At 44.1% G+C, this 13,127-nt stretch overlaps 1 protein-coding gene across 2 annotated transcripts in view; it reads right to left on the bottom strand.

Annotated features, from left to right (window-relative positions):
* Positions 1 to 13,127, bottom strand: part of CA13 (carbonic anhydrase 13) — a 38,890-nt gene that overhangs the window by 3,574 nt on the left and 22,189 nt on the right. For both annotated transcript variants that reach the window (XM_055116701.2, XM_003831251.7), the window contains exons 5-6: positions 12,526 to 12,588; positions 11,859 to 12,014 (exon numbers count right to left, since the gene is read on the bottom strand). In XM_055116701.2, the coding sequence (XP_054972676.1) occupies positions 11,859 to 12,014; positions 12,526 to 12,588 (219 nt within the window). The remainder of the gene's footprint in view (positions 1 to 11,858; positions 12,015 to 12,525; positions 12,589 to 13,127) is intronic.

The following is a 13,127-nucleotide window of genomic DNA, read 5'->3' as shown; positions in this document are numbered from 1 at the left end:
CATCCTTTAGGTTTTCATCAAATACCTGATGCCTAAAATGTTTCTTGTACAGTACTAACCAGGACGGGGGCAGAGGAGAGAGAGGTCCTTTATAAGAAATAGGCAACAGTTTGTAACCATGCTGTATGGCAATAGGATCAACCATCATACATACAAGCAACCATGTTTTCCACATGTGATATTTTGAGGGTTTTATTTGTTTGTTTTTTGAGACAGAGTCTTGCTGTGTCACCAGGCTAGAGTGCAATGGCAGAATCTCGGCTCACTGCAACCTCCACCTCCCAGGTTCAAGCAATTCTCCTGCCTCAGCCTCCTAAGTAGCTGGGACTACAGGCACGTGCCACCGCACCCAGCTAATTTTTGTATTTTTAGTAGAGATGGGGTTTCACCATGTTGGCCAGGATGGTCTTGATCTCTTGACCTCATGATCCGCCCTCCTCAGCCTCCCAAAGTGCTGGGATTACAGGCGGGAGCCACTGCACCCGGCCATTTTGAGGTTTTTGTTTTTAAGTACAGATATGGGAAGGAGACAAATGTTTACAACGTACTATTACTCATGTTTCATTAGACCAGATCATTATAGCTAAAACCACATGAGGCTGAAGAGAATCTCTGGTCAAGTCAAATAGCAGAGACTAATAAAATCTAACCTCTGAGACCATAGGAAAGACACCTAGCCTTCTGCAGATCATAACAATCCAGGTCTGTCTGGAGTGGTCATTCCAGGTGGCTGTGCAGGAATTCTGAGTCCTGAATTACAGCATGGGTCCACAGGCCTCATCAAGCAACCTGCCTCCACAGTGATACCGCTGATTCTTCTGAAGACGTTGGCTTTATTTTTCTCCCACAACCCTAGCTCCTGCCCCTCTGGTAGTTCAACCCCTCTGGAAGTTGATCATGGCTCCCTGTCCCAGCAGCACTTTCAGCTCACCAGTCTAGAATTGGATCTGACTTCAGCTCTTTCTCCGACCAGCCTGTGTATTTTGGTAAGAGTCCCTAGACCTGTCCTGGTATCTCGCCAAACCCCTTCCCCTTATAACTGGGTCTCACAATCATTTGGCCCAGCTAGGTCGACCCTGTATTTGCCAGTCCCCATTCAGATTTGTTTCTGTTGCCTCTGGGTGTCCTCCACTACTGCCCTGGCCTTAAAATGCACATCCCTGGCTGGTTCCCACCAGTCTTATCCCCTTATGTGGTTCCAGGCTTTATTCAAGCAGCAAAGCTGCTTCTCTGTCACTAAGGCTGATTCAGTACCTACAGGTTCCCAGTAGAAATGTTCCCAGTTCAGCCTTGAGGCTGAAGCAGGTATGACCTGTTTTGCTGGTTTCCTTGACTCTAATACTGAAATTTTAATTTCATTGTGTAGCAACTCCAATAAGCTAAAATACTCTTCTATGGTTCTGTAAACAGCTTTATGCCACTCTCATGCTCAAAACTCTTTGATAGCACTCCACTGCCTGCCAAAATTGAGTAATAATAAAAATAAGTTCTGTTATGGAACATAATGGACTAGGCACTGTGTTAAGTGCTCTCCATTACCTCAGTCAAAATACCCCTGTCAATAATACATAATTATCCCCTTTTACAGATGAGAAACTTGAGGGGTAGCTGAGAAGTTTCAATAAATAAGCCATCTTGACAAGCCATGCACTAACCACAGAGAAACTTGTTTTCTGTTTACTTATTTTCCCCTATCCTTTTAATTTACTTTTTATTATGTAAATGTTCAAAAGTACACAAAGGTAGAAAAAGCAACATCATAAATCACCAGGCATCCATGACCTAGCTTCAACACACAGCCAATTTTTCCATCCATTCTCCAACCAAAGCTCTCTTTCCATTTGCCATCCTACCCAAACTAGGCTATTTTTAAGCAAATTCCCAACATCGTATCATTTTAGTGGAAACATTTCCAAATACATCCCTATAATACATCACATTTCTAACATTTTGGTAGGCGCCCAAAACAAATGTGTCAGCATGGCTTCCAAGCCCCTTGTCCACTCAGTTCTAACTAACCTTCCTAGATGGGTCTATTACATCCACACGCATGTCTCACTCTAAGCCAGTTTTGGGAGGGGTGGTCCCAAAGCACCTGAATGAAAATACTTTGAGTTAATTCTTAAAAATTCAGATCCCTGGACCCTACCCCAAACTTGTGAATTGGAATTTCTAATAAGGCCCAAGGATTCACTTTTTTTTTTTTTTTTTTTTTTTTTTTTTTGAGATAGAGTCTTGCTCTGTCACCCAGGCTGGATTGCAGTGGCATAATCTCGACTCACTGCAACCTCCGCCTCCTGCGTTCAAGCAATTCTCATGCCTCAGCCTCCGGAGTAGCTGAGGTTATATATAGGCAGGGGACACCACGCCCAGCTAATTTTTTTTTTTTTTTAGTGAAGACAGGGTTTCGCTATGTTGGCCAGACTGGTCTTGAACTCCTGGCCTCAAGTGAACCTCCCGCCTCAGCCTTTCAAAATGCTGGGTGAAAGATTCTCCCCCGGGGCCTGAAAGTTTAGGGGAATGAATAACTCCTCCCTCCTCAGGCCCAGTCCCAAGGTGCAAGGCCACTTGCTCCAGCAGCGTGCATCAGGAAGATAGCATAAGCAGGAAGAGAGCTGGCTGGGAGACACATACCCTCTGAAGACTGAGAGGGAGGCCGTCCAGGTACTACGCAGCAGTCACGTCAGACTGGGACACTTCCTGTTTACAGAGGACTATAAAACCCCTGCCCCGTCCTCACTTCCGGCTGATGCCATTTTAGGCCTCAGCCCGTCTGCACCCAGGCGCTCATTAAAACCTCTTGTTGCTCCACACCACCTCGTGTGCTGTTGGCGCGCTCTCAGGGTTCGAAATGATACAAGAGCATTGCATCTGGTATCAGTACCCGCCCGACTGTCCACAGCAGCCCCTCTGAGCTGTTGTGAGTGTTATTGTGTCCGGAATTGGTGGGTTCTTGGTCTCACTGACTTCAAGAATGAAGCTGCGGACCCTCGCGGTGAGTGTTACAGTACGTAAACGCGGCATGTCCGGAGTTTGTTCCTTCTGATGTTCGGATGTGCTCAGAGTTTCCTCCTTCTGGTGGGTTCATGGTCTCGCTGGCTCAGGAGTGAAGCTGCAGAGCTTCGCGGTGAGTGTTACAGCTCTTAAGGCGGCGCATGTCTGGAGTTGTTCGCTCCTCCTGGTGGGTTCGTGGTCTCGCTGGCTTCAGGAGTGAAGCTGCAGACCTTTGCAGTGAGTGTTGCAGCTCATAAACGCAGTGTGGACCCAAAGAGTGAGCAGCAGCAAGATTTATTGCAAAGAGGGAAAGAACAGAGCTTCCACGGTGTGGAAGAAGACCTCAGCTGGTTGCCATTGCTGGCTCCCGCAGCCTGCTTTTCTTCTCTTATCTGGCCCCACTCACATCCTGCTGATTGGTCCATTTTACAGAGAGCCGAGTGGTCTATTTTGACAGGGCGCTGATTGGTGCGTTTACAATCCCTGAGCTAGACACAAAGGTTCTCCAGGTCCCCACCAGATTAGCTAGATACAGAGTGTCGATTGGTGCATTCACAAACCCTGAGCTAGACACAGGGTGCTGATTGGTGTGTTTACAAACCTTGAGCTAGATAAAGAGTGCCGATTGGTGTATTTACAATCCCTTAGCTAGACATAAAGGTTCTCCAAGTCCCCACCAGAGTAGCTAGATACAGAGTGTCGACTGGTGCATTCACAAACCCTGAGCTAAATAAAGGGTGCTGATTGGTGTGTTTACAAACCTTGAGCTAGATACAGAGTGCTGATTGGTGTATTTACAATCCCTTAGCTAGACATAAAGGTTCTCCAAGTCCCCACCAGAGTAGCTAGATACAGAGTGTCCATTGGTGCATTCACAAACCCTGAGCTAGACACAGGGTGCTGATTGGTGTGTTTACAAACCTTGAGCTAGATACAGAGTGCCGATTGGTATAGTTACAATCCCTTAGCTAGACATAAAGGCTCTACAAGTCCCCACCAGACTCAGGAACCCAGCTGGCTTCACCCAGTGGATCCCTCACCAGGGCTGCAGGTGGAGCTGCCTGCCAGTCCCAGCGCCATGCGCCCGCACTCCTCGGCCCTTGGGTGGTCGATGGGACTGGGCACCGTGGAGCAGGGGGCAGCGATCGTTGGGGAAGCTCGGGCCGCACAGGAGCCCACGGAGGTTGGGGGGAGGCTCAGGCATGGCGGGCTGCAGGTCCCGAGCCCTGCCCGGGGGGAGGAAGGCAGCTAAGGCCGGGCGAGAAATTGAGCACAGCAGCTGCTGGCCCAGGTGCTAAGCCCCTCACTGCCCGGGGTCGGCGGGGCTGGCCCGCCGCTCCGAGTGCGGGACCCACCGAGCCCACGCCCACCCGGAACTCGCGCTGGCCCGCAAGCACCGCCCACAGCCCCACTTCCCGCCCCCGCCTCTCCCTCCACACCTCCCAGCAACCTGAGGGAGCTGGCTCCAGCCTTGGCCAGCCCAGAAAGGGACCCCCACAGTGCAGCGGCGGGCTGAAGGGCTCCTCAAGTGCCGCCAAAGTGGGAGCCCAGGCAGAGGAGGCGCTGAGAGCGAGCAAGGGCTGCGAGGACTGCCAGCACACTGTCACCTCTCATTATAAGTCTTTCCACTACGGAGGAAAAATACAACAATCCTTTACTTACCATATTTATATAGAAAAATCCTGTTATGGAACCTTAATCGAGGAATGTGTTGAATCGGGGAAAAGTTAATATAAAGTAAAAAATCTAGGAGTATCCGGTAGTCGTAATGGGACTATTTGTCCAAAAGGTAAGCAATGGCTTTGCTTCACCACAATTGGACAATGGGGAGTAAAAACTCAAGTGCTAGAGGATACAAAGAGAGAACAGATTATAGCCAAAACAAAAGCCAACAACTCCCCTCCAAAATCACCCGTGGCATTTCCATCCCTTTATACAAAACTACAAGCAGACGTATCGCTTCCCAAGGCAGGAAAAAACCTGTTTGTAGATCTAGGAGAACGCATCGCCCTTACCATGAATGTGTCCAATTGCTAGGTATGCAGGGGAGCCCGTATGAGTCAACAGTGGCCATGGTATGGGATAGACATTCCCCCTTACTTACTAGCATCCCCAAACTCCAGCCTCACTTTCACTCCTCAGGAATGCCCACAGTCCTGGACACTTCCAGTAACAGGGACGGTGTGCATATCCCGCAAGTGGAATGATAAAACTCATCATGCCTAGGTGAAAGCCCCTGTCACCAAACCCTAACAGTCAACGCCTCCACAGCAGAGGGGTGGCCAAAATTACCCCACGGAGCTTGGTCTCCTTCTAACTTAAGCTACCTCAATTATGTCTTGTCAAAAAAGGCCTGATACTGTACAAACACCACAACCCTTATGCCGCATACCCCAGCCTAAGTGCACTGTGGGACAATCCTATGAACACCAGCCTCCAATGGACTGCCCCTGACAGATTCCTTTGGATATGTGAAACCCAGGCATACTCATGGCTACCTTATCCCTGGCAAGGTACTTGCTTCCTAGGCACAATTAAAGCTGGATTCTTTTTACTTTCAAAGCAGGCAGGCAACACCCTCGGAGTCCCCGTGTATGATAACCTAACCAGAGAAAAACGATCCTTGGAGGTAGAAGGGAGCCAAAGATGGCAAGAGGACGAGTGGCGTCTGCAACACATCATCGAATATTACGGTCCTGCCACTTGGGCTGAGGATGGTTCATGGGGTTATTGCACTTCCATATATAGGCTAAATAGAACAATTAGACTACCAGCTGTTCTAAAGATAATCACTAACCAAACCGCCTCAGCCCTAGAAATGCTCTCGCAACAAAACCAAATGCTTGCGGCAATTTTTCAAAACAGGCTACCACTAGACTACTTATTAGCAGAAGAAGGTGGGGTCTATGGTAAGTTTAATATCGCTAATTGCTGTCTTAACATAGACGATAACGGAAAAGTGGTTCTAGAAATCGCTTCAAACATCAGAAAAGTAGCCCATGTATCAGTCCAAACCTGGAAGGGATGGGACCCAACAAACCTTCTAGGAGGGTGGTTCTCTAATTTAGGAGGATTTAAAATACTGGTAGGGACAGTAATCTTCATCATTGGGTTCCTCCTGTTTCTCCCCTGTGTTATCCCACTAGCCACCAAAAAATCCAGACGATGCTCCTGCTACAGCGACATGATGGATACAAACCCGTCTCTCAAGAATACCCCAAAAAATTAAGTTTTTCTTTTTCCAAGGTGCTCACGCCACCCCTATGTCACGCCTGAAGTAGTTATTGAGAAAGTCATCCCTTTTCCTTTTTTCTATAACCAAATAGGAATGAAAGATTCTCTCCAGGACCTGAAAGCTGGGCAGGGGGTGAATAACTCCTCCCTCCTCAGGCTCAGTCCCAAGGCACAAGGCCACTGGCACCAGCAGTGTGCGTCAGCAAGATAGCAGAAGCAGGAAGAGAGCTGGCCGGAAGACACATACCCCCTGAAGACCGAGACGGAGGCCGTCCGGGTACTATGCAGCAGTTACATCAGACTGAGACACTTCTTGTTTACAGGAGACTATAAAACGCCTGCCTGCCCTGTCCTCACTTGGGGCTGACGCCATTTTAGACCTCAGCCCGTCTGCACCCAGGCACTCGTTAAAACAGCGTGTTGCTCCACACCACCTCGTGTTGTCTGTCGGCGCACTCTTGGGGTTCGAACCAATACAAGAGCCTTGCATCCCTGGGGGCAGACGGGCTGAGGCCTATGGCGTCAGCCCCAAGTGAGGACGGGGCAGGGGTTTTACAGTCCTCTGTAAACAGGAAGTGTCCCAGTCTGATCTGACTGCTACATAGTACCCGGACTGCCTCCCTCTAGATCTTCAGGGTGTATGTGTCTTCTGGCCAGCTCTCTTCCTGCTTCTGCTATCTTGCTGACACACGCTGCTGGAGCAAGTGGCCTTGCGCCTTGGGACTGGGCCTGAGGAGGGAAAAGTTATTCATTCCCTTAAGCTTTCAGGCCCCGGGGAGAATCTTGCAGTGGGATTACAGGAGTGAGCCACTGCGCCCAGCCTGAGAAAGAGCTGTTATCCAGACTATATAAAGAACTCTTGCAAACAACCCAATGTAAAAATGTACAGATGATTTGAACAGATACTTAACAAAAGGAGATACATACATAGCCAATAAGCATACAAAAAATGTTCAAAATCATTGGTCACTAGATAAATGCAAATTAAAATCACACATGCCCACTAGAATACCTAAAGTTAGAAAAACTGACAATGCCAAATGCTTGCAGGGGTATGAAGCAACTAGAAATCTCATACGTTGCTGGTGGGAATTTAATATGACACAGCCACTTTAGAAAACAAAATAGTAGTACTTTACTCAGCTGGGCACAGTGGCTCATGCCTGTAATCCCAGGATTTTGGGAGGCCAAGGCGGGCAAATCACTTGAAGTCGGGAGTTTGAGACCAGCCTGGCTAACATGATGAAACCCTGTCTCTACTAAAAATACAAAAATTAGCTGGGTGTGGTGGCAAGTGCCTGTAATCCCAGCTACTCAGGAGGCTGAGGCAGGAGAATCTCTTGAACCCGGGAGGTGGTGGTTACAGTGAACCAAGATCACACCACTGCACTCCAGCCTGGGCAACAAAGCGAGACTCCTTCAGAAACAAAAAGAAAAGAAAAGGAAACAATGTAATAGTACTTTACAAAATTAAACAAACATGAACTAGTAATTCCAGTCCTAGGTATTGACACAAGACATAAAAATGTGTCCACACAAAAGTGAGCAAATTACTCCTAATATCCATATATGGATTGCTATTATTCATAATAGCCAAAAATTAAAAGCAAGCCAAATGTCCATCAACTGTGAAATATATTTTTTAAAAATATAATATATCCATACCATGGAATATTACACAGTAATAAAAGTTAATGAAATGGGTCAGGTACCATGGGTCACTACCTGTAATCCCAGCACTTTGGGAGGCTAAGATGGGTAGATCGCTTGAGGCCAGGAGTTCAAGACCAGCCCAGCCAACATGGTGAAACCCCATCTCTACTAAAAATACAAAAATTGGCCAGGCGTGGTGATGCATGCCTGTAGTTCCAGCTACTCAGGAGGCTGAGGCAGCAGAATCACTTGAACCTGGGAGGCAGAGGTTGTGGTGAGCCAAGATCTCGCCACTCCACTCCAGCCTGGGCAACAGAGCCAGACTCTGTCTCAGGAAAAAAATAAAATAAAATGGGTGAATCTTAAAAAGATTATACCATTAAAAGAACTCAAACACAAAAATCTACCGTATGACTCATTTAAATTCTAGTGACAGCACATCAGTTGTTGCCTAGGACTATGGTGAAGAAGGTGAAGGACTGTAAAAGAGCACCAGAAAATTTTTGGCTAAGATCTCTATCTTTTATTTATTTATTTTGAGATAGAGTCTTGCTCTGTTACCCAGGCGGGAGTACAGCGGCGCAATATGGGCTCACTTCAGCCTTGCCTCCCGGGTTCAAGTGATTCTCCTGCCTCGGCCTCCTGAGTAGCTGGGATTACAGGCATGCACCACCATGCGTGGCTAATTTTTGTATTTTCAGTAGAGATGGGGTTTTACCATGTTGACCAGGCTGGTCTCGAACTCCAGACCTTAGGTGATCCACCCGCCTTGGCCTCCCAAAATGCTAGGATTAGAGGTGTGAGCCACCACAGTGGTTGAGAACTATATCTTGATTGTAGTAGTTGTAGCATGTCTATATACAGTTACCAAAATCAGCAACCACACACTTAAAATTCATGAGTTTCACTGCATGCAAATATCATAATAAACAAAAAAGAGTTTTTTTCTTTAAAAGGAGAATAGAAACAAAGCCAAGTATTTTGCACATTGAATTTCAGCTAAGTAACCCAATTTTGATGATTTAGGATAACCCAAAGAGACTTGGCAAGAGAAGTTGTCCCTCCAGAGAAAATGACAGACTTGTCTTCAAAAGGATCAGAAAATAGTACATTTATCTGCTCACTGGCATGGCAGTTAAGAATTTAGTCCTCAATGAGTGACTCTGAGAGAGAAAAATGGACTTAAATCAAGAAGAAGAAAATGAAAAACATCTGATTTGCCCCTTAGGTCAAACTGTGACTTGGCAAGAAACTGTGGAGAAAACCCTAGGAAAAAATCCGGAAAACACTACACTTAGTATTCATATCTCCATAGGCATTTGTTGATTGTGACAGTATCTCAGACTTACCTTGTTTTTGATGACCTTGGCAGTTTTAACAACCTTGAGAATACTGACTAGTTTATAGAATGTCCCCTGACTGGGTTTTGCCAGATATTTTTTCATGGTTAGACTGGGACTGAATTTTTTTTCTTTTGCTTTTTTCTTTAACTTTTAAAACCACCACAATATCAGATTTTAATAAATTGAATTGTTACTCAAATAACTTTCTCAATTTGGTTAAAAACTAAAATACGTGAAAGTGTTCCTACTATAGGAGATTTAAGTGAATGCTCCAAAGTGTATTAACAATCACATCAGAGCTCTAAAACATAGCTATTATTTTATATACTGCTCTGCATAAAAGCCACATTAATAATAGTAATCCATTGAGCCTCAAATAAGACAAAGTAGTGAATCCTCAGCTAGGCAGTCACAATTCCTAAACTTGCAGGTAGATATTTTTAATAAGGTTAACTTTATTTTTAAGGAACTAAACTATATATTTTGATATATTCTCTTCCAAATCACTGGTGGATTGAAAACAAAAAACGAAACTAAACAAAAAGTTATTTTCCAAGTGGCTTTAAGAAATAACAGTGTCCTTGAAATATGAGGGAAAACAGGATTCCCTTATTAACTACCTTGATGTTATAGTTTATTCACTCTTAATATTATTCAGTTCAAATTTAATAAAGAAATGTAAAAGTAAATCATTTAGCATGTGACAGGGAGAAAAATGAATTCCCTTATTAAGGACTCTGAATCAGTAACAGGTCATTTTTCTCATGATACAATGATAGAAAAAATTCACAGGAGTTTTCATGTCAGTCAAGCTCTGGATTTCTACATAGACCTTTGTAAAATGTTTTTAAAAAGTATACACTAGGTTATTATTTGCCTTTAATCCTAAAGACAAGGTCAACAAGGAGAAACACCCAACAGAAGGAAGGATGTGTTCAATGCCCCAAGGGGAAATGCTGCCTGAAATGATCTCGGTAAAGGTGGGCCAGCTCTGGTATCATTAGGAGGAAAAATAAACAGGTAGGCAGGTGGGCAAGCCCAGTACATGTGTACTTTATTAGCTGCAAAAATTACTAGACTGTGTTCATGCTAAGATATTGCACCTAATGCAAAAAGAACAACAAAAACAAAACCAATGAAGAAGCACAGCATCCAAGAACACACAGCATCCACCCATCAGATTGGCCAGCCCCATGGTTCGCACTCCAAGCACAGTTTCTGAACATTAAAGACTGGATATACTGGCTAGGTGCAGTGGCTCATGCCTGTAATCCTAGCACTTTGGGAGGCCAAAGCAGGAGGATCATTTGAGGCCAGAAGTGGATCACTTCAAGACCAGCCAGGGCAATAATGCAAGACTCTGTCTACACAAAATTTTTCAAAAAAAATAAGCCAGGCATGGTGGCATGCACCTGTAATTCCAGCTACATGGGAGGCTGAGACAGGAAGATGAATGGCTTGAGCCCAGGAGTTCAAGGTTGGAGTGAGGTATGGTTGCACCGACTCCACACCAGCCTGGCTGACAAACTGGATATCCTGAGTCTAGCAGACTCTTGGCCTACAGGGGAAGCTCCATAAGTATTTAACAGAAGAATGAGTGAGTAGATGTCTACACAGAAAGAGCCTCCCTACAGCCTCTCTGCAAATGCTTAAGCATTAAGCCCCTCAGACAGCCCAACAAAAGTTTTTGTCAACAAATGCCAAAAGATCAACAATTCCTCCTCTCCCTCTCATTCCCCTCTCCTTTCTCTCTCTTTCCTCTTCTTATAATTATAGTAAGAACACTTAAATGAGATCCACCCTGTTAACAAAAAAAAATTTTTTTGAGACAAAGTCTTGCTCTGGAATGCAGCGGCATGATCCTGACTCACTGCAGCATCCGCCTCTTGGGTTCAAGCAATCCTCCCACCTTAACCCCTTGAGTAGCTGGGACTATAGGCATGCACACCACACCTGGCTACTTTTTGTATTTTTTGTAGAGACAGGGTTTTACAGTGTTGCCCAGGCTGGTCTCCAACTCCAGGGCTCAAGCGATCCACCCACCTCAGCCTCCCAAAGTGCTGAGATTACAGGCAGGATCCACTGTGCCCAGCCTACCCACTTAACTACCTTTTAAGTGTACAAAACAACAACTTCTTACACTTAGCAGGCACACATTTCTTAGGGCACTGCACCAATCAGTGTCCTCAAGTTTCACTTGGAAATTTGTAGAAGCAGGTGTGGGGACTAAGGTCAGAAAGAAAAATGTCACCTTCTATAAGTAGCCGCTCTCTGATTTTTTTGTTTATATCTCAGCCTGTTTATATCCCCATTTTTCATTTGTATCTCAGCCTGTTTATATCCCCATATCAAACAAACAGCAACAAACCAAAAGCAAATGATTATAGTGCTCAAAATGATGCTTCACTTTCATCAGTGTCGCTATGTACATTTCTAAGAAGTGGCAAATAAATCATCTAATCGCAGGTCAAATACGAAAGGGACATAGGTCTCATCTAGCCCAACGACCCATCTGATGAATAAAGAGAAAACAGACTTCAAAACACAGCAGAAATTAAGGGCAGGGTTGAAAAAGAAAAAAAAAGCCCAGTTTCCTCTGAGGAAATCAGTATCAACCTGGAAGAGATTATGTACCTGTTGAGAGCTGATGTTTATAGGTTGCTTTAAAACAATCCATGTGACACTCTCAAGAAGAGGTGGAACTGTAAGAGAACCAGGATATGTCCAGTAGTCCCAGGATGGTGGAAGCAGAGACAATGGGTCAAAATTTGTGAATCGAGTTTGTTTACCCTGGAGGATCAAAAAGAATTCCCACAAATTACAATGGGATAGCTCTACATAGACCTCAAAAAACATACATCCATGTACTTCCATTATAATTCCATAAACAATACAGAGTATCTGCATCTAGAATTATGTAATATCTTCCTTTAGTATCTTTAAAAAAGCATCTACATCTTAAAAATTTTAGATAAAGTAACATATCATAGATTTATTTAAGAAGCATAAGGTTTGTTTTCATATAAGTGGTCCCTTAAATGTGTTACAATTAAAGGCTTACTCTGTAATATAATACCAGAGACTAATTATGCATAAGTATATTTATTCATGTTTATTTTAGGTAATTTAAGACCTTTATATTCAAAAGATAAGTGGTAATAGGTTACTTCTGCTTTTTTTCATCAAGTATGTTGCAAACTTCAAAGCAGGCAGCATATGTCTAAGTCTTTAAAGGAAGATAAGAGAATGTGGGAGAGAACAAGAAATATGTTAATTATTAACAAACAGTAATTCATTTTACCTTTTCTTTAATGGAATCCAAAGTGTCAGTAATCTTTTGCAGTTGGGAATTAGGTTCACCAATCTAAAAACATGAAATTTCAAAAGAAATGGTTACTGTAGCAGATCAAGTCTGAATCACTCAATTTCAGCCACTATTTAAAAATTATTTTTTAAAAAAACCTTAGCCAGCACAGAACATAACAGTGATTGTTCTATAACAAAGCTTCTCTTTTACCTGCCGGCCTTATCATGCCAGAAGGATCTGAACAACAAGATAATATTACAGGATTCCTGTACTGAACTTTCAGCTTAGTCCCAAAACTAATAGAAACAGCTTAATATTTGTTAAGTTTTATCAGTGTTTAAGATGTAGGTTAACTTGAGAGAAACTTTGCATAAGACAGTCTAACAAATAACCTGCACTACTAAGCTAGATGTGACAGTCAGCCCCTCAATTCAAACGGACAATGGTGGCATCAAAATACTAGATGCAAACATCTCACACTTGCAGCCTAAAATGATTTGAGGTCCCAAATCAAGGGAATATATCATCATAAGCAAACTCATCATAAATTATAGATACATAAATGATCCTCTTTTCATTATTACAGGTGATCTGAA

Source organism: Pan paniscus, chromosome 7 (genome assembly GCF_029289425.2).
Source record: "Pan paniscus chromosome 7, NHGRI_mPanPan1-v2.0_pri, whole genome shotgun sequence".
In the NCBI taxonomy this organism is placed as follows: Eukaryota; Metazoa; Chordata; class Mammalia; order Primates; family Hominidae; genus Pan; species Pan paniscus.
Note: the sequence above shows the minus strand (reverse complement) of the source record. Positions and strands in the feature narration are given on the sequence as shown.